Source organism: Pediculus humanus, genomic scaffold (assembly GCF_000006295.1).
Source record: "Pediculus humanus corporis 1103172107382 genomic scaffold, whole genome shotgun sequence".
Lineage (NCBI taxonomy): Eukaryota > Metazoa > Arthropoda > Insecta > Psocodea > Pediculidae > Pediculus > Pediculus humanus.
This window is the reverse complement of record NW_002987009.1, coordinates 61,761-83,560: the sequence shown is the minus strand read 5'-3', so window position 1 is coordinate 83,560 and position 21,800 is coordinate 61,761. Positions and strand designations below refer to the sequence as shown.

At 27.9% G+C, this 21,800-nt stretch overlaps 5 protein-coding genes across 5 annotated transcripts in view; 2 read left to right on the top strand and 3 right to left on the bottom strand.

The window, feature by feature from the left end:
- Positions 1-3,269: 3,269 nt before the first annotated feature.
- Positions 3,270-5,644, top strand: Phum_PHUM025330 (NADPH fad oxidoreductase, putative; the record flags this gene model as incomplete). The annotated part of the gene is made up of 7 exons (XM_002422911.1): positions 3,270-3,549; positions 3,639-3,876; positions 3,973-4,378; positions 4,465-4,719; positions 4,804-4,965; positions 5,067-5,296; positions 5,416-5,644. The coding sequence occupies 7 exons, from the start codon at positions 3,270-3,272 to the stop codon at positions 5,642-5,644; spliced, it is 1,800 nt and encodes a 599-aa protein (XP_002422956.1).
- Positions 5,645-6,314: 670 nt separating this feature from the next.
- Phum_PHUM025320 (golgin IMH1, putative) lies at positions 6,315-11,587 on the bottom strand (the record flags this gene model as incomplete). Its single annotated transcript, XM_002422910.1, has 9 exons — positions 6,315-6,369; positions 6,466-6,624; positions 6,699-9,301; positions 9,431-9,558; positions 9,661-10,589; positions 10,668-10,827; positions 10,947-11,046; positions 11,134-11,340; positions 11,420-11,587. The coding sequence occupies 9 exons, from the start codon at positions 11,585-11,587 to the stop codon at positions 6,315-6,317; spliced, it is 4,509 nt and encodes a 1,502-aa protein (XP_002422955.1).
- A 1,668-nt stretch (positions 11,588-13,255) lies between these two features.
- Positions 13,256-14,950, top strand: Phum_PHUM025310 (uncharacterized protein; the record flags this gene model as incomplete). The annotated part of the gene is made up of 2 exons (XM_002422909.1): positions 13,256-14,606; positions 14,856-14,950. 2 exons carry the CDS (start codon positions 13,256-13,258, stop codon positions 14,948-14,950), a joined length of 1,446 nt encoding a protein of 481 aa, XP_002422954.1.
- A 1,184-nt stretch (positions 14,951-16,134) lies between these two features.
- On the bottom strand, positions 16,135-17,052 carry Phum_PHUM025300 (uncharacterized protein; the record flags this gene model as incomplete). The annotated part of the gene is made up of 4 exons (XM_002422908.1): positions 16,135-16,179; positions 16,336-16,583; positions 16,746-16,854; positions 16,936-17,052. 4 exons carry the CDS (start codon positions 17,050-17,052, stop codon positions 16,135-16,137), a joined length of 519 nt encoding a protein of 172 aa, XP_002422953.1.
- Positions 17,053-19,163: 2,111 nt separating this feature from the next.
- Positions 19,164-21,800, bottom strand: part of Phum_PHUM025090 (glycerol-3-phosphate acyltransferase, putative) — a gene marked incomplete at both ends in the record, with an annotated part of 5,581 nt that continues 2,944 nt past the window's right edge. Inside the window, 8 exons of the mRNA XM_002422907.1 lie at positions 19,164-19,357; positions 19,456-19,651; positions 19,735-19,845; positions 19,943-20,145; positions 20,242-20,416; positions 20,517-20,701; positions 20,824-21,001; positions 21,118-21,353. Of these exons, the coding sequence (XP_002422952.1) occupies positions 19,164-19,357; positions 19,456-19,651; positions 19,735-19,845; positions 19,943-20,145; positions 20,242-20,416; positions 20,517-20,701; positions 20,824-21,001; positions 21,118-21,353 (1,478 nt within the window). The remainder of the gene's footprint in view (positions 19,358-19,455; positions 19,652-19,734; positions 19,846-19,942; positions 20,146-20,241; positions 20,417-20,516; positions 20,702-20,823; positions 21,002-21,117; positions 21,354-21,800) is intronic.

Genomic DNA, 21,800 nt, shown 5'->3' with positions numbered 1-21,800 from the left:
ATTACGTCAAGATTTAACTCTCTCTCTCTATATATATTTATCTCTATCTCTCACTCGCATAATCTACGATTTTGTTGGGTTTTTTGATTCTTTTCATCCTTCCCCCCCTCTCTCTCTCTCTCTCTTTTCTGTGGAGCCATCGTATTTTCGTCTGGATTCGTTAATTAATTAAAAAATACGATAAATTACAAAAAATAATAAAAAGTTTTGTCGAAAATCTATCGTTGTGCAATCGAAATTTATTCCTTCATTTTTTTTTTTCATTCCTCCTCTCCCCTTCCTCCTCCTGTTTCGTTCCTTCTAATTTTCATCCCTCCTCCTCTTCCTCCTGTTTCGTTCCTTCTAATTTTCATCCCTCCTCCTCTTCCTCTTGTTTCGTTCCTTTTAATTTTCATCCCTTCTCCTCCTCCTCCTTGTCCTCCCTTATGACGATGACGATGACAATTTCCCCACGAAAACAGCTTATTTCGAATCCAATTAATAATAATAATAATATTAATAATAATTTTTTGTTTTTTTTTTCTTTTTTCTTCTTATGAAATATTCGTAATAAAATGTTTTTTATATTAAAAAAATTTCGTCTCCATTTTTATGAACTCGTTTGAACTCGGTCCTCGGTTTGTGTTGTTGTTGTTTCGTAATAACATTGATTTTATTGTTGGAATAAAAAACAAAAATGATAAGTGAAAATGATGATGATAATTAAGAATTTCGAATTTTCGTTTTTAATTCAAACGAAAAAAAAAATTTTTTTATAAAATATAATAATAATAATAATAATAATCATCGATTCGACCTTTTCGAAATAATAAAACTTATTATTATTATTATCACTTTTTTTTTTCGTATTCGAAAGAGTCAATAAATTAACAAAACGCAGTAGTAGTGAGAAAAACAAACGAACGAACGAAAACAAAATTTTTTGACAAAATTAAACTTGTACAAAATAATAATAATAATAATAATAATGATAATGATATAATCTCTAGTGTCAAGGTTTTTTTGTTGATTTCGGCCTTATTTTTCTTATTTTCAGGTATGCGGTTGACTGGAATTTGAAAATTCGATCGTCGACTGCAAAAAAAAATTTTTTTTTTCTTGTAAATTGTGTAACTGCTTGTCTATAAATTGAATTCCATCGTAGTTTCCATAATTCCAATTCGTTTTATTATCATTATTATCATTTTGTGTGATAACGTTACATTGATATAATCCGATTTATACAAAAATTCATAAAAATCTGTCGTTTCCCCCCCCCCTTTTTCTTCTATCACTTCCCTTTTCCCTGTCTCCCTTCTTTCCTTCCTTCCTTCCTTTTTTTTATTCATTCTGTTTTCTGTTGCGTTTTCCGAGTTTGCGCTTTAACGTTTTTCCTGTTTATTCCTGAAATTTCTTTCAGGAAATTTCTTTTTTGATTTTTACATTACGCCTTGAATCATCACGAGGCATTCCAATATAAATAATAATTTTTCGTAAATCGTGTGACGTATGACTTTTAAGTGACGTCACATTTATCCATTCTCACTTTTAATTTTTTTTTGTTTTTTTACTCGAACGTGATTTGACCTGTTTCCTTGGTATTTTTTTTTTTTTTTTTTCCGGAAGTAAATTTCTTTTTTCTCTTTCATTCATTTTTAATGAAATTTTCCTTTTTACGAGGAACATGAATTTACATAAGCGTTGCATTTGTACAAATAGCAAGGTCTTTATAAATTCACTGGAAAATCTTCTTCCACACGACTTTTCTTTTCTTTTGCTTAATTTTAATGTCGTTTCCGGGGTACCGAATGATGATTTAAAAAAACGTTTTAAAGTCAAATTTGATTACCTTTTCTTTTTTAAAACAAAACATTTAAAGAAAACAAACACTTATTTAAAATTTAAACCCTTTTGCCGTTCGTTTGTTTGTTTGTTTGTTTTTGAAGACATATAATTATTTTACAAAATGTGTAATTACAACAGTTATCATTCATTCAATCAATTCAATCATTCATTCATTCATTAATTCATTACATTCTTTTTTTCCGAGTGTGAACATGCTGTTAACTTTACACAAAAATTTCCATCATTTTCATTCTCATCGAATAAAATCTACAACATGCTTTTTTTTTTTTTTTTTTTTCGTTAAACAAAATTAAAAATTTAAGATAATCAATCGATAAATAAAATTATTTTAAAAAAAAAAAAAAAAAGCAACAGAAACATAAAATCAATGAACATATATATATATATAGAAATGTTCATTCATTTAATTATAGAAACTTGTAATGTAAAAAACTAAATTATTATTATTATTATATTGTAATGTCACATGAGTGGCATCACTCGAATAAAACGAGAAAAATAAAATTTAATGCTAAACTTCAAAATCAAGGTTGAATGAAAGAAAATTCTTTTTTGTTAATCAAACAAAGACATGATGAAGATTTCATTTTCCTTAAAATAAAAAAACATGTTTATGTAATTCCATCATTGAAATCTCAAATCACTGCCAAAAACAAATTATAAAAATTTAACAAATGATAATAATAATAATAATTTGAACATTACAAGTACCTCCTTTGAACCGACTCAATCGTTTTATACATATATATTCATTTCTGTCGAAATATCGACATATTTTAAAAAAAAGATTTAAAAATTATATTTGACTTACCCCTATTTGAGAACTTAATCTAATTAATATTGAATTTACGATGAGAAATAAAACCGATTTTAAAGAGTCCGAATAAATAAATTGAAGACCCATGGATGTCACTAGAACATAAAAATTTTAAAAAATACATTTTTTAAAACTTATTTTAAATAATAATAATAATTATTTAACATTATCAATCGATTTCTTTTCACTTTTTTTCACATTTTTATATTTTCGTTAACGTTTAATGTTGCAAAAAAAAAAAATTTTTTTTTTTAATAAAAGAAAAAAGTCTAATGGAATTTTTAAAAAATTACCGAATTCCGTCAATATTAGAAAATGATTTGACAGACAGTTTGGCCAACTTTTGCAAATTGAATAATTTTTTTTTACTTGCGTTACCAATTTAAAAATCATTTTTTTAATTTTAAAACTGTTTTTTTTTTTTTTTTTTTTTTCCTGTTTTTGAAAAGATTGTAAAATTGTTAATCAATCATTTTGTTTTAAATAATATTTGTTTTTAATATTTTAGGTACGATTTTCGGACATTAAAATGTTTCAATGATGTCATTTTTTTTTTTTTTTCTTGTTTTAACGAAATAAATTTTTTAACCCTAACACGTCAAAAAAAATGGATGTAAGAAAAATATTAATATTATATGGCAGTCAAACAGGAACCGCACAAGATATTGCCGAAAGAATATGGAGAGAATCCAAACAAGTTAATTTACGCAGTGTTGTTAAATCTATGGACGATTATCCGGTGGAAAATTTAATTTATGAATCAATAGTTGTTTTCGTTTGCTCAACAACTGGTCAGGGTGAAGAACCAGATAATATGAAAAAATTTTGGAAATTTTTACTACGTAAATGTTTGCCGAGTAATTCTCTTTCAAATATGAAATATGCAGGTTTACTATTTTATTTACAATTAATCATTTCAATTGTCGCACAATAATGTCAAATCCGCTCACACAATTTTTTTTATTATTCATTTCAGTGTTAGGTTTGGGCGATTCATCATATGTCAAATTTAATTTTGTCGCTAAAAGGCTTAGTCGAAGACTTTGCAACTTGGGGGGTTCACCTTTAATTGAGACAGGACTTGCAGATGATCAACATGATTTGGGTCCCGATGCTGTGGTTGATCCATGGTTAGAAAAATTTTGGTTAACAGTAGGAAAATTATATAATATACCAGTAGAAAATATCAAATTGCAAAGTGCTCCATCTGCAAGGTGCCACACACACACACACACACAAACATCACATTTTTTATTTTATTCAATCGCCATAAAATTCCATTATTACAATCTCATCGTCTAACATTTCAGATGGAACGTTGAAAAATTACAACCAAAAATTTTGGAAAATGATTACAATAGTGAAAAATTCACCAAAGGTACATATTCTCAAAGAAACCCATGCATGCTGAAATTAACTTCGAACGAAAGAACGACTCACGAAAATCATTTTCAAGATGTCAGACTATTAAAATTTGACAAACCCAATGATTTGAATTATCAACCGGGTGATGTTTTGATGTTGGTACCTCAAAACAGTCAAGAGAAAACGGACATGCTATTTAAAATATTAAATGAAAATCGTGGGGATGATCAAAAGTTTCACGGTTGCGATTTAGTACAGATAATGGCTAAAGATGCAGACATGCCAGTACCTGAACCGTTAAGGCATCCCATTCGATTGTCTGAATGTGCTAAGAAATATTGGGATTTAAACGTTTGTGTTTTGTTTGTCATTTATTTCTAAAAGTAATAGAATTTACTCGAAATGTAAAAAAAAAAAAAAATTGTTTTGTTACTCAGGCTGTACCGAGGCGATACGTTTTCCTCCTTTTAAGTTATTTAACGACAAACGAATTGGAACGAGAAAAACTCAAAGAATTTTCCGAAGCCAAAGGTCAAGAAGATTTATATAATTATTGCAATAGGCCTAAGAGAAACATATTAGAAGTATTGGCGGATTTCCCGTACGCGACAAAAAATATAACGTTAGAATTTTTATTTGAAATATTACAACCTATTAGACCTCGTGCATTCAGCATAGCGAGTTCTCCATCGGTAAAAGAAATTATTATTATTATTATTATTATTACTCTCATACCTTACGCACCTATAAAGGGGAAAATTATTTTTGTTTTTTAGATGCATCGAAACAGTCTACACGTATTGTTAGCAGTTGTCGAATATAAAACGAAATTAATCGATAAAAGAATTGGATTATGTTCGACGTATTTGGCTAATTTAAATGTCGATTCAAAAGTTTACGGTTGGATTCGTAAAGGCTCATTTAAATTTCCCTCTTGGGTAAAAATCAAAAAAAAAAAAAAATTCAAATTACGTGCGAATTTTTACGCGTGAAACAAAAAAAAAAAAAATTAATTTATGAGTTTTACCTCGCGTTTTAGGAGGAAACTCCTGTCATTATGATCGGACCTGGAACCGGAGTGGCGCCTTTTCGAAGTTACGTGAACGAATTAGTAGCACGTGGAAAAGCTTCGTCGGAAAATTTGCTTCTTTTTTTCGGTTGCCGTTACGAGAAATATGATTTTCATTGCAAAGACGAATGGGATCATCTTAGAAATAAAAATTATTTAAATATGTTTTGTGCGTTTTCGAGAGATCAACAAAATAAAATGTAAATTTAATTTAATTTAATTTAATTTAATTTAAATTTTTTTTTTTTAAATGGGGGGAAACGTTTTGTTTATATGCTATGGGAGAAAAAAATTTTTTTTTTTTTTTTTTTTTTTTTAGATACGTACAACACTTGATAGTAAATCAGGGTCAAATAGTTTGGAAAATGTTAAAAAATCAAAAATGTTTTATTTTCGTAGCTGGAAGTTCTAAAAACATGCCGCAAAGCGTTAGAGAATCATTTGTTAAAGTCGTTCAAACCTATGGAAAATTAACGGAAAACGAATCGGAAAATTTTATATCGAACATGGAGAAAAGTGGAAAATATCAAACGGAAACGTGGTCTTAGCTAAAATATAATTATTTAGACGATAGATAGAATATATATATAAATTTAAAAATAAATCGTTTGTATATGAGTTTTTTTCTTGCTTCCTTTTCCCCTTGACCTTTGACTCCCCCCCCCCCTCGTAAACAACCCTTGTGTTAGTCATTAGAATTCGTTATTTAATAATAATAATAATAATAATAGTTTAAAATATTATAAAATATAAAATTTTATTCGTTTATATAAATTAAAATAATTTACCAAAGGGGAAAATCACCCTACTATTAAAAATTAACCCATAATATTTTTCTTTACTTGTTTATAAAAAAAAAAAAAAAAACTAAAAATCAAATTCATTAAAAATAATAATAATAATAATAATGATAAAATTTATTATCGGATCGTTTAAAATTAATTAATGATTATTATATATATATATATATATGTTACCGTGAATATTGTCGCAACATTTCCATTTTCCATAGTAAACCATGTTTGCCACGTCACTTAATTAAAAACATTATGCGAGGACTTTTTCATAAAACGTAGTACGGATAAGATGGAAAATCATCATACCTGAAAGAGATAAAAAAAAAAAAAAAAAAATAATAAATTTTGGAGATTGAACAAATCGCACTTCGTGTTTAAAAATGAAAAACTTGGCCGTTTACCTCTTTTTCTTTTTTTCTTTTTAATTTTTTCCAGCCACCCTGTTTCTCGTTAGCCTAGGACTTATTTTCGGAGAACTGCAAAAAAAAAAGAATAAATAATTTTTTTTAATTTTTATAAATTAAAATAAAAATCCCTTAATATTATTATTATTATTATTATTTTAAGATTACTTTTTCAATTTTTTAACCCTTGGTTTTTTCTCAACGTTTCCCGTTTTTGTCTCGGATTCCGAAAATGAAGAATTTTCAACGTCAATTTTTTTCTTCTTCGTAGTTTTTGCTAAACCGGAAGTTTCTTTACTTTTACTTCCTTTAACTTGAACTTCCTTTCTGCAAAATTAATAATTGAAACCATTTAATTCATAGATTCGGTAAGATAATAATGATAGATTATCAAATTTTACCTCGTTTTGGTCGACGATGACTTTTTAACATTTTCTTCGGCCGAAGTCTTCTTTTTAGTTGCAACGATGGTACCCGTTCCTGACGACGCATCATCATCAACGTTGACTTTTCTCTTGCGAAGATTAGGGGTAGACGGCTGATTAGACGAGAGAACACTTCGAGATCTAAGTTGTCTACCTTCGAATTCGATATCGAGTTCTTTCTTTCTTCTACCCCTGAGTTTGCTTTTGGGGGAAACATCGTCTGTGGGTAATTTTTGTTGGTAACTGTCATTATTATCTGGATCCTCCGATGATTTAATTTCTGGTTTTTCAACGATTTTTCTAGGCCGCCCTCTTTTCCCCGATGTCACACTTTTTATTACGATTTCGGCATTTTTGTTTACCGATTCTTCTAAATCGTTATTTGAATTCATTCTACTTCTTTTTTTCCCGCTCCCAACTGGAATGTCGAGCGATTGAACATCCGGATTAAAATCAAAGTATTTATTATCGGACGATTTGTTTTCATCAACTGAATTTTGAACGTCTTTAATTTCCGTTAAATTTTCTTTTGAAATTCTGCTTGATTCGACTGCTTTTTGTTTTTTCCTTCCAGTTTCTTCTCCGTCCAAGAATATTTCTTCAACGTTTGAATTACTTTTTCTTTTATCATGACTAAATGTATTTTCCGTTTCGGTTACTCGGGAATTCGTTTTAGGAGAATCATGCGTATGATTTCCCAAGTCCATTGAATTAGAATTTAAGAAACCGTTTGATTTATCTACAGAAGATAATAACAAATTTTTCTTTTCTAACTCATTTGCACTAGAACAAGGCGAAGCAAACAATTCAGGTACGCCTTCAAAATTATTCAATTCATTTTTAGGACTTTTCTGCACTCGAGGACTTTTGAACATTTGCTTAACTCCTTTCACATCAGACAAGTCGTTCTTTGGACTTTTCTGCACTAGAGGACTTCTAAAAATTTGCTTAACTCCTTTTACGTCCGACAAGTCATTCTTGGGACTTCTCTGCACCCGAGGACTCCTAAAAATTTGCTTAACTCCTTTCACATCAGACAGATCGTTTTTGGGACTTTTCTGGACTCGAGGACTCCTAAAAATTTGCTTAACTCCTTTCACATCAGACAGATCGTTTTTGGGACTTTTCTGAACTTTAGGACTTCTAAAAATTTGCTTAACTCCTTTCACGTCCGACAAGTCATTCTTGGGACTTTTCTGAACTTTAGGACTTCTAAAAATTTGCTTTACTCCTTTCACGTCCGACAAGTCATTCTTGGGACTTTTCTGGACTCGAGGACTTCTAAAAATTTGCTTTACTCCTTTCACATCAGACAGATCGTTTTTGGGACTTTTCTGAACTTTAGGACTTCTAAAAATTTGCTTTACTCCTTTCACGTCCGACAAATCATTTTTGGGACTTTTACATGTCCTAGAAATTTTTTTAGTTCTAGTTTCTTTTTCCATTTCTTGAGCATCGTCCATTAATTTCTCAAATTTTCTTTTTCTTCCAGGAGTACTAACCGATGTATTCAATGTTTTTTCTTCCAATCTTTCATTGTCCGGAGTTTTTAATGCATTACCATCTTGAGATAAAGTCTTAAATAAGTTTTTCTTAATGCTTGGAGTTACAACTTGATTTTGCCTTCGATATTTTTCATCTGTTTTAGATGCCGTTTGTTTGAGTTTTTCTTTTTTTTCGCTAAAATTCATAATTTTTTCCGTTTTAACATTTGAATTAGTATTTTGAGAAAACTTGTTGATTTCAGGCGTCTGTAATATTTTCCGGGCAGATTTTATTCGGGTCGTACTTTTCGGAGTCTTCAAGTTTTCTTTATTCGATGATTTTTCAAAAACATCATCATCATCATCATCATTTCTATTCGTTTCGCTATCGTTGGTAACAGAATTCGTAGAACTTTTTAATGGCGATACAAAAGCATCTAAAGAAATATTAGGAGTTGATAGATTGTCTAAATCGATCGATAGAATTTGAAGTGAAGAATTGCTTGCATTTTTCGAAGAAAAAGACCGGCGGTCATCGGGTGAATTTTTTAAACTTCTTTTTTTAACGACTTTAGTCGTAGATGCAGATTTAACTAATGCTCTCGTACAATTTTTTTTCGGAGTAGTCAAACTGATACTTCTTCGTTTATTTTTAATTTTAGAACTTCTGGGATAATTGTCTAAATTTTTCGGAATCAAACCCAACGCTTTCGGTGACAATTCTACGAAATCCAATTGATTATTGCCGTTTTTGGAAAACAAACGTTTCGAACTGCGACGCTTCGAATTAAACAATAAAACATCATTTTCATCGAAAATGATTTCCGATGCGATGTCAAAATTCTCGTTTCCTTCTTTCAAAAGATTTCCTTCAAAATCCCTACGCGAATTGTGCATTTTCGTACAAGATTTTGGTGTCTCATTAGCTAGTGTATGAATTTTACTTTTTCTTCCACTTTTATTTTTCGGAGTTTGAGTTAAAGATTCTAAAAATTTATTTCCACCTTTTAAAATATCACCACTTTTAAAAAGGTTAGTAGAATTTTCTTCTTCTCTTTTATTATTTATCTCTTTTAAAATTCTTTTTTTATCTTCCTTCGCTTTTGTTATTTTGTTTAAATTCTAAAAAAAAAAAAAAAAATGTTGACATTTAATGATCAAATAACATTTAACTGAATGTTACAACAAAAAAAAAGGAAAAATTATTTGAACTTGAGTTTTTACCTTAGCCACAGTTGAGTTTTTGATAGCTTTTTTTACAATTTTATTTTTTAATTTGTTTTGATGAGAAATCGGCAAATTTTGATTCTTTCCTTTTCTTAGAACAAGAAGAGAAACTTTTTTGCTTTTATCTGAAAATAAAAATTAATAGGATAAATCACGATTTTTTTTTTTTTTTTTATTAATTTAAAAAATTGATATTTAAATGAATATTATAAGAAATGTCTCCGTACCTATCTTTGAAGGGTTATTGCGTTTTTGTTTAGATTTATTTATTGATACCGGATTCGAAACTGTTTTTTTAACTGAAATCGTCGTCGAAGTTTTACATGACTCTTTAACCGGTGATTGTTCATTATTTTTAGAAGTTAATAATAAACTTTTCTCAGTTGGTAATAAACCTTCTGCTTCTTTCGATGTTGAGATTGACTCATCCGTTTCAGGTTTCATCAAACGTTTTTCACCACTTGGTGAATTCAAACCATCATTAATATCAATTAATGAAACTACAGGAAATCTATCCAGTGATTTTTTTACATTTGAAGGAGAATTCAGCGATTGAGAAGTAAAATTTTCATTCTTAATGGATTTACTCCAACATTCCACTTTGTCTTCCTCATTAAATTTTTCACACAATAAATTAGAAGTATCGGATATAGTTTTTCGACGTTTTGAAAACATAGGCGACTTTGACCTTTTTTCAACGCTTTTTGAAAGCGTATTTACTTTATTAAGTTTTATTTTTTTCAATTCGTCATCGTTAAACTTTCCAGAACTTGATCTATTTTCCGATTGCGTTAAATTATTTCCTTTCGAGAACTTTTTCTTAGGGGTAGTAAACAAATTTGTTGAACATTCTTCACTTGTATTCGAACTAGTTTTAATATTTAAATTTTTAGTCGATCGTCTTATTTCGTTGTTTTCCTTCGGAGAAAACTCAGTGATAGTATTTAAATTAGAAACTTTTAGTACGCCGCTTAAGCTTAATCGTAAAGATTTTTTAAATCTTTTAGGCGAGTTAACGACTGAAGTTTTTTTAATAGGAGTATCTTTTCGACGACCTATTTTAGCTTCACTCGGAGGTGTTATTGATTTTACATCCCACGGAGTTAAGCTTCTTTTTTCCATGTTTTCTACGGTTTTAGATTTAGGTGTACCATTTCTGAAAAATAAATTTCAATAAAAAATAATACCGATGATATATGGGAAAACATTTTGACTTGAATATATTTATACATACTTATTACTCCCTGGTAAACTTTTACGATTGTTTGGGCTAAATATTCTTTTTGTTAACATGAGACTGCGACGAAGAGAATGAATTTTAGGTGTACTACTACCAGAACTTGCATAAATTTTACTGGCACTATTTACCTCAATTTTTTTACTCGAAACGTCTTCTTTAATAAAAAATTTATTATTATTATTATTATTTTTGATTTTTTTTTTTTAAAAATAAATGTAATAAGAAATACCATGGCAATAAAAACAGAATTAGAATATAAGAATAAGTATTTACCTATTGCAATTTTTTCGGAAAATCTTTTTTTAATGTCGCTAACACATTTCTTTGCAGGAGATATTTGGGATGTAGAAGACTCAGGAGTCATTATTTCATTCTGGTAAATAAAAAAATTTATTAAATCTGTTGAATTAAAATAAGGTACAAAACAAAAGTAATAAAGGATAAAATTGAATGTCCATACCATTGCTCTTTGCTGTGGTGGTACGACAGCGACTAAGCGACCATTCGATGAGAGCCTATTTTGATAATATTTAGATGAAGTATGATATTCCCATCTTATCGCTCTATCACCTATTTGAAATATATCTCCATGACACAGAGCAAAATCTCCTACAGTCAACAGTTTATCATTTAAAAATGTTTGACTTGATAAGTTTTTTAATTTTACCTAATGTTTTTTGGGAAAAGAAAGACAAATTGTATTTATTTGTAAAAAACACTTTTTTAATAATAGCTAACCACAATACCTGATCATTATCGTCAACAACTATGTGACAGTGTTTCAAATCTATAAGAGGATTTTGAATTTTAATCAAACAATCATCAGACCTTCCAATTGAAATATCTCTTACAGTCACAGGGTACTTAGATCCATCTCCACCAGTTTTCTTAATAAACGTTAATTTTCCATACATACTTATTAATATTAAAAAAACTTTTTAAACATTACCTACAAATGAAATTAAATTCTTAATACTAATTGAAATCACTTTTTTAAAACAAATCAAAAATTACAAATTTGAGTAACTCAGTTGGGTTGGTTTTCAATAGGTTAACAAAAAAAAAAACGTCGTTATTTGAATCCGATATAGTATGGTGTCAGTTATAAAAAATTAAAAAGTAAATTCAATAATGAAAACGATTTAGAACTTTATGCCATAAAATTATAATAAATTAACTCATTCATCGTTACATTTTTATCATATGTACATGAATGAACAAGAATTCAAAAGGCCAAAAGATAATTTTATTCATAAGCTAATAATAATAATCAAAGCCTTGAAATTGCGCGCGATGAATATACTTAACGGAAAAATGCTACATTCCAAAAAATTCTTAACAATTATTGCCTTAATATCGTCAATGTAATATTATAGCTATTATGTCGTTGAATATATTAAAGATGATCGTTAAAATAATAATTATAACGAAACAAAATAATATTAATAAACTTAATATTAGGAGAGAGAGAAAAAAAAATTCACCTGTTAAAAATTCTGGCGTCTTCTAATAACCGCTCATCATCATTACTTGCTTAGCGCAAATACAATTATTTGATTTTGCTATAGTTCACAGAATAAAAACTAGTTCCCAATGAAGTTTTTTTTTCATGAGCCTTCCTTGTCCTTAAAAATTCATAATTATTATTATTTTTTATTTCGAACCTAAAACATTAAAAAGACCTGTTGAAAATTTTTTAATGAAAATTAATAAATATAAATTTTCCTGATGCATTTTTTTTGTTTTCAAGACAATATTATAGTATGAAAATAATCGTACAAAATTAAAAGTTATTACTTAAGGTAAATAAAATATTGAAATTTTTATCTATTTTAAAAATCGCCGTTAAATAATTCAGCGAAATTCAAAATTAAAAAAAAAAAAATGTTTGACCGCAATCAGAGTTCAAATAAAAGCCTGTCCTTAATAGGACTTAAGAACCCGTTAAGTATTTTTTTTTTTTGCTATAATTCAGCGCCGTTGTTTTCGCCGCCGATCGAATTTCTTGATTTTACTTGAATTATTTACTGTTGCCAGTGTTATTATCTGCGTAAATTTGCTTTTTTATTGCCTTCAGAGTTTTAGGTTAGTAAATTTTTATATAAATTTTAATTTTTTCCCCACTTATGGTATTATTACAAACCTTTTAGTGTTTGTTTAAGTATCAATTGTTTACCATCTAAAGGAACGCATCCATTCGTTTTGTTTTAGGCTTTTCCTCTTAATAAATATATTCACATTTAAAACGGTTTTTGTTTTCCAAGTAACATTTTCCAGCATGTTTGAGTTATTTTTACATAAATGCAACTCGTTGAAATTGTTTTTTTTTCCTTTCTATTGTTGAACTTTTTTACAGTTCATTGACAAACAATTGAATATTTGAATGACAGTTAGGGCGTGACTTGTCCACTAATAATTAATATCACAGCTACTGTTTAATTCCTTTTTTTTTTTTTAACCTAAACCAATTCATTTTTCTGTAGTTTTTATAGTATGCTGTTGTTTCGATTGTATAATTATTAGTGTGTTTTTTCCCCCTAAAAAATTAACGGGATTTATTAACTTTTAGCTGAAGGGATACCATGGAGACAATAAAAAAACGATCGGAATCTCCATCTGTTAAAAAAGGAAAAGTCCAAGAAGTGAGTAGTTTTGAAAATATCGAGGAAATCACAGAGCAAGTTAAAACCAAAAAGAAAAATCTGAGAAGTAAACAAAAATCACAAGTCAATGGAAAAAACAATGGAGATTCTTTAAACGCTGTCAACAAAAATGAATCGAATAAAAAAGAATCTAATGCTAAATCGCCAGAGAAAAATGGTCAAGATGCTACTAAAAAAGATGTGCCACCAGCTGCTAATAATGTCGACTCTGTCAAGGAAAACTTGGAAAGTAAAAATGATAATGAAAAAACTGAAGAAAGTGTAACCAAAGATGTCATTACGGAATCACCGACTAATTCAGAAAATCATACAGTTTCGAAAAGTGAAATTCAAGATGTTGGAAAAGTACATAAAGATGGAAATGATTTTTGCAGCAGCACAACTTCAACAGAGACTGAAAATGGTGCCAATAACACAAGCAATGGTTTAAATGACTCGACTAATGTGGAAAATACATGTGTGAACAAAACATCAGAATCAGAAAATGCAGTTACTGATACGTTAAACTCGAGTAAAAATTCAGATACATGTGAAGTATCGGTAACACCTGTAAATGGTGAATCCATACCTGATTTGTCTTCTACTAAAGGTTCTGAAAAAAATGCAATCGATTCAGATGAAGACTCCTTTTATGAAGTCGTGGTGGAATCATCAAAAGACAAACAGTGCATCGCCTCATCTGATGCTATTAATAATGATGAAAAATCTGTCGTCATGAGTAATACATGTAGTAGTGTAACGATTGATCGTAAATCATCCTCTCCTGCAAACAAAGAAAAACAAAATTCAGAAATATCATCATCGAAAAAAATAAATGATTCTCCAATGTCAAAAATGGATGGGAAAAGTTACATTCATCCATATTTAGGTAAAATTTCAGGTCGACCTGGTATAAGACGCGGATCTAACTTACTTGATGTCAGCACGAACGGTCACGACGTTTTCACTCCCCAAAATAAAGGACCCTCTTTAAGCGATAGCTTTAGGGTGAAAAGTGATCCGCCACGTTTAAATCAAGTTGACACGCCTGAAAATCTCGGATTGAAAAAATACAAAGGTAAAAGATGTTTAAACATAAACGACGATTTCGATTACGATGATGATGCGTTTGCCGTAAAAAGGCAAAAACTCGACGACAAACAAATAAACAAAACAGGATTTTTGGGAAGCGTTTTATGGAGTCCATTTAAAAAAAAACATTCGTTACACCTCGTCGATGACGAAACGACCAGATTATCCGAAACACAATCCAAGCTCTCTAAATTTTTAAGTCCGTTTTGGTTCTGGAAAAAAACAACAATCAATGAAAGAAATTAATTTATTTGTTTTCATTTTTTTTAATTAATTGTTTATGTATACATATTTTAATAATTTTAAGGACTGAAACCCTCTTTTTGTACCTCTTTTTCTATAATTTAGTTGAAAGAACAAACATTGATTCGTCCCTCTTTTATTTTATTTTATTTTTTTTTGTTTTTAGTTGTTTTAGAGAAACATTTTTATTTTTTTTTAAACTTAGTAGACATGGGCGAAAATAATCCACCGTGGATCTCGTTGAAACTGTCAATAAATCACATTTTCCAAAGAAGGTTAATTGCTCATTTTTTTTTTTAATGATCTCCAAATGTGTGTGTCTCGTATGTTTTTCTTTTCATCCAGAAAAAAAGATTTTTTGTTCAAATTGTTTTTTTTTATCCGTAAAAGTTTTTTTTTTTTTTTTTTTTTTTTTTTTAATTAATTTTTTTTTAAATAAATTAACGATAAACATTTTTTTAATGAGTTATTGTTGTTATTAAATAGAAATATTATTATTATTATTATTAAATCCTCTTCCATGTGACAGACTGATTTTTAAACTTATTGTAATAAATAAATAAATAATTAATTATCTTCTTAGTAATTAAGTTTTTATTGTTAATCATCCATATAAAAAAAAAAAAAAAAAATTTTTTTTAAATAAATTTTTTTGTGCATATCATTATCATTATTATTATTTTTATAACGAAAATCCTATAAGAAAAAAAAAAAAATTTTTAACCTTTGTTATGAATTAAAAAAAATTGTAATTTGATAACCAATACCTGGATAAAAATGTTTTTTTTTTTCTCCTGAATAAAACAACCGTGGAATTTAATAGTTTAATCAAGGTTAAATTAATGATGATGATAATAATAATAATAATTAGTTGGTTAAGGTTCAATCGATCGGAAATTAATTACAAATCGATAAACATTTTGTCTGAACCTTCCAATTAAATTCAATAACTCGTTTATTTCTTCTCTAAATATTTAATTTTTTTTTTTTATATGATTGACCTCAAAATATCCGCCAGGTTGAAATTAACCTTAAACGAAGAAAAAATAATTTTATAAAATATATATATATGTACCTATACACCTACGCGTACCTGTCAGAAAATGATACAATACATTTAATTTTCCACAGGCTAAGCAACAAGTCGAAATTTTTTAAAAAAAAATCCTTTATCAAATATTTTCTCACGACGACGACGACGACGACTACGTAACGTTACATAAAAAAATAATAAATGTAACGATTAATAATGATTCGAATAAATAATATAAATTAGATGAACCTGAATGTAAAAATCTAAAATCTTTTGTTTTTCTCCTCCATTCCAATAGGGATTGAACGGGGAGTGCCATCAACTGTTCCGAACGCATGGCCTAAAATTAAAACATCATTATTATTATTATTATTAATAAATTTTACACTAAAACTCAACAAGTTTAGATAATTGTTTGTTTTTTTTTTTTTTAATTACGTAAGGATGTAGATTACGTTAATTGATACTGTTGTGACACTTTAAGTGTACTTATTATCTATAAACAAAACTGACAACATTTTGTTTGTTACAATTTGACAATGGATTTGTTTTATAATTCTATTATTATCTAATTCAAGGTCATTATTAGTTTTCTTTCAATGTGTGGTATGATAAACCAACACAACAACAACAACAACAGCAAAAATGTCACCTTAAGTTTTTTCTCTGGTATCATTCGAATAACATTTGGTTTAATTCCTTTACATGCTTCAATTTGCAATTCACGAAATTGTTGTTCGGTTAATCCAGCCAATATGGATCCAACAATTTCAATTTTATTTAAATCCCAAGTTCTTGAGGGTCCTAATATTTCATAATTTTGTGCCAGTTGTCCTAAATAATTCAATTTGTTTATGCTGCAATTTGTCATGTTTATAAAAAACCTGCTCATGATTAATTCTCTAAAAACAAACAAACAAACAAAATTGTTTTGTTGTTAATTTATGTTATTTGTAACAGGGTTGAAGATTTTAATACTTGCTAACCACACATAAGATGAATAAATAAATAAATACCTAATTGTATTTTTATTTATTTTTTCAAAATTAGATGTTGAAAAACCACAAAATATATTTCCCAAATTTGCTATGGATGTCACATTCTCATATAAATTTGAATCGAAATTTTCATTTATTATTTCGGCAATTAATGACAATTGATTTGGTTGCATCTAAAAAACAAAATTTTTATAATTTTTCCCTTTTTGGAAATCAATTAGTATAACTTCATGGAGTTTTATATTAGCATTTACCGGTGCTTGTCCAAAATATTGTATTATTTGTGGATCGGTAAAATTTATTTTTAGAAAAACATCCAATGGAATAAAGGGTAATATTCTTTTGAAATTTTCCCAATCATCCGGTCCCATAAATTCCGGTGATTTCGAATTAAATAATGAAAATAATTTTTGAACTTCTGGAGAAGATGGCGAAAGTCCCAACTGAAATATATTAAAATTATATATATTAAAAACTCGGCCATTTCCAACCGAAAAAAAGTAAATAAAACCGTTAAAACACGTATAACAAACAATTATAAAAACAATTTTTTATTTTATATCAATTAATAATATCGAAAACAATTAAAAAAAACGATTGAAATTCCAACTCTCTCTCTCTCTCAAAAAAAAACCGTCATTTACGTGACGTCATTTTTGGCGCTCAATCGTTTTCTCTTTTTTATGACAGCCAACTTAAAATTTAAGTTGGCTAATTGTTAATTAGTTAAAGTTTAACTAATGTGAAAATAAAATATAAACAAAAATATTGCCAACCTTTGAAAAATTATCATTTACTACGTCATCATCATTTAACTTGTAATTATTTTTTAATGCATCGAATAAATAATTTTTTGTTTTATTTTTTCTCGTATCGATATGTCCATAAGTTAAATATAAATTATTATTTACGTAAAATAATGTCACGATAATAATAATTATATATCTATAGTTATTTAGTTTAGTTTTCATTTTTCTATAATAAAATTTAAAATTATAACGAAAATAAATATTTACACGCACACACACATTTTTTTTTTTTTTTTTTTTCGAAAAACAATTTCGAAAAATATCATTTTGACAAGTATTATTTTTCTAATAATATTAAATAAATTTAATAAATTATTATTATTATTCATGAAATAATTATTAAACAAATATTTAATAGAGAAAAATAAAAAATTTAATTTAAACAAATAATAATCAAATATTATATTTTTTAAAAAAATATAATTAATTTAAAAAAAAAAAAATATTAATAATAATAATAATAATAATTTTTTAATAACCACAGGAACTTCAACTACATACAATAATTAAAAAAAAATAACAAAAAAAAAAAAAAATTTGTATTTATTATCACAGATGTGGTTTTTTTTTTTTTTTTTACGTAAAACAATTGACATTTTTTTTTCCAATTTATTATTATTATTATCATCATTATTATTATTTCAACAAACAATTTTCCTTTTTATTTCTATATAATATATATTAATAACAAAATATTAATTAAAAAATATTTTTTTTTTTATAACCCTCTCTCTCTCTCTCCCTCTCTCGCTTTACGTATTTATTTATTTATTTATTATTTGTTCGGTAATAATAATAATAATAATAATAATAATATTTTTTACTTTTATCATTTGATATATTATTATTATTACCCAAATATTTAATTAATTTTTATTATTAACTTTGGTTCCTTCTTCATAATAATAATAATAATCATTATTTATTTTAATTTGACAATAATATATATATATATATTTTTTTTCCTTTTTTATCCTTTGAAACCTTTTTGATTATTTTAAATGAAAACAATAAAAAAAAAAATTTTTTATATAAACAATACGATTCCCACGATATTTCTATCGCATACGTCTTATTAATCACATAATAAATACAAAAATTATTATTATTATTATTATTATTATTATTATTATTATTACATAAATTGAGCGATTTTTAATGATATGTCTGGCACTCATTATTGTTACGTTTAATAAAAAAAAAAAAAAAATTGACAACAACAGCAAAACAACAACAACGACAACCTTTTAAACAATTGATTATAAAAATGGCGTTTTTTTATTATTTTTATTATCTTGAGAGCAGATTTATTTTCTACACGTTTTCCTCTTCCTCCTCTTCTTCTTTTAAATATTTATAAATTATTTTTTTTCTTTTTCTTTCTTCGACGCGCCCCGTACGTATCAATAAAAATAAAAAAAATAAAAAATAATAATTATAATCAAATAAAAAAAAAAAAAAAAAAAGAAAACTTGTTGAGCATTTTTCAAACTCGATCGAAATTAATCCTTTTTTGTTTGTTTGTTTGTTTTCATCGTCGAATGAAAAAACAACAATAACAATAACAATAATAAAATTAAAATTTACTATTTCTTCTTCGGTTTTTTTTTTTTTTTTTTTTTTTTTTTTTTTTTTTTAATTTTCAGTCCTTTTATGTAATTCATGCATGTTTTTCATTCCGTGACGACTTCTTTGAAAAATTTAAAATGACTTATTCTATTTATTATCGGTTGTAGTTCGTCGTCGTTTGTATAAACGTCGTTTAAATAAACGAGTTTTATAGAATCTCGACTGTACATTTCTACGACTCCCCATTTTTTAAATAATTTTAATGCGTTTTTAACAAGTTCGTTGGAAGAGCTTTCACCTGGGTGTAAAAAAAAAAAAAAAAAAAAAAAAATGTTTAAAATTAATCGATATCTCTCCGGTTCACAACAAAAAAAAAAAAAAATGGCGGCAGCATACCGTAGGAACAATATCCGTCATGTTGTAATTGTGTTTTGATTTCGTTTAAAACTTCTCTAACGAATTCACTTTCCGTCATTTCTTTTTCAATTAATATATTTAGGCACTTTGCGGTTGCTAAATAAGCATCGACTAGAGGTCTTAAAATCGTGTGAAACAATTCCAATTTTTCCTCTTCGTTATTTTTGTAATTAACCTGAAAACAACAAGAAAAATTATTTTATTGATTTTTCCGACAAATTTTCTCGCAGAAGAGAAAATAATAATAATAATACTCACGGTGTAAGTGACGGATGGATGATATTGATGAAAATAATCATCATCGTTGTCGGTATCTTCAAAATTTTTCGCACCCCAACTATTCCACGATTCGTATCCTAATTTTCCAGTCTGTAAAAATTGAAAAGTTTTTTTAGAGTTTCTGCGTTTAAAAAAATGTAAGAATTAAAGGAGGGGGCAGGGAGGGGAGGAGGGAAGGGGCAAAAACCTCTTTTGTCGTTATGATTTCCATGAATTTAAATTTGTCGATGGTTTCGTTTATGGCATATTCCAACGATTCGCAGGGTTTTGTGAAAATAAATTCGTATTGTAGTACGTCGCATAAATCCAAAGCGTTTTTAACAATGTCGTCCTTTTGAACCCAATATTCGTTTTCCGATTCGAATTTTAATGCGCTGCAAATGGAAGTTGCTGTGGAAAAAAAAAAAAAAAAAAAATTTTCAAAACGTTATTACGACATTTGAAAAATAAAAACGGGAAAACTTATTGGAGTGTCGTTAAACTTACCAACGACTCCTTCCACGACAAAATGTGACACGACTGTATTACTGTAATATGACAATCCAATGACGTTGGGTAAATCAACTTCCGGTATAATGTACTCATCAACCGTTTCGGATTCGTTATTATCCGTTTTCCCTCTTTTTTCCCTTTTCACCAACGAAGAACCCAACAATTCGATCTGAAAAATCCAAAAAAAATATTTTTTTTCTTTTACTTTCCGGGGAGGGGTGGGGGAGGGGAGGGAAGGAAACAAAAATGTTTGAACATTCACGACTCACCGCGTGTTCGACAACGTTTTCATTTTCACCGGAAAATCCCACATCTCGATTATCGGAATTGAATTGTTTTCGAAGTTCGCCAAACGATTCGACTAATTCGTTAAACGATACGCCATTTCTGTATTTGTAGAGCAACAAAAACGCGACGGAATTTGTCGACATTATGGCGCAAGCCTTGAACGAATCTGTTTTAAAAAGCAGTCATTTTTAATTTTTTTCGGTCACTCTTTCGATTCATTTTTTAAAAATATTTAAAAATTACCGTAAATCAAATGTCTGGCAATGTTATCGATAAGAACGCGATGACTTTCGTCGACGACATCCGTTCCGTACAACGAAGTCGTACTCGGAATACTCCGAAATGATTTTTCTCTTTGGTATCCATTTTTTTTCGATACGGAGGAACTCGAATCCGAATCGTTACTGTTAAAAACATCCGTTAGAGACATTCGACCTGATTTACCTTGTAACGACTTTACTAATTCCTAAAAAAAAAAAAAAACATATGCCTAAATGTTCATCGTATGCTACTCGAGAGAGAGAGAGAGAGATAGAACCCACAGGTTCAATCCCCGAACGATGTAAAAATTTTTTTAAAAACCTTAAGGGAAAACGGTTGATTGAAATCAATTCTTATCGAGCCGTAATTCGAGTTGAGCGTGGTCCACATTGCCGAAAGAGCAGCCGAAAAAGTTTCCATTTGTTTCGGTTGTCCCAATAATTCGTTGACAAAATTTCCATCGACCAATTTATCGTAGTTGATTGAAACGGGAACCAAAAGTGCATCTTCGACGGTTCCATCCATGTAGGCTTCCACAATGACGCTTAATAAACCCCCTGGACAAAATAATAATAATAATAAAAATAAAATTAAAAAGATATTTATCATCATCATCATCCCCATCATTATTATCATTATTATCATTAGTAATTACGATATTTAAAAATATTTTCATCGTGTCGTTTATTTGATATTAGAGGACGATCGATTGATTTTTAAATGACAACATTTTAACAAGTATCATTATTATCGTACAATAAAAATAAAATTGAACCTTAAAACTTTTGTTTACTTTTTTTTTTTTTTTTTTTTCCTTTCATTAGTCAAGTGGGTATATTCATTTAATCATCATTATCACATTTCATTTCTATTGATAATAATAATAATAATAATAAGTTAAAGAAAAAAAATTTTTGCGAGTTAAATCCATTACCGTAAATAATAATAATAATAATAATAATAATAATATTTTTTTTGATCACAAATTTTTATTAAATCTTATC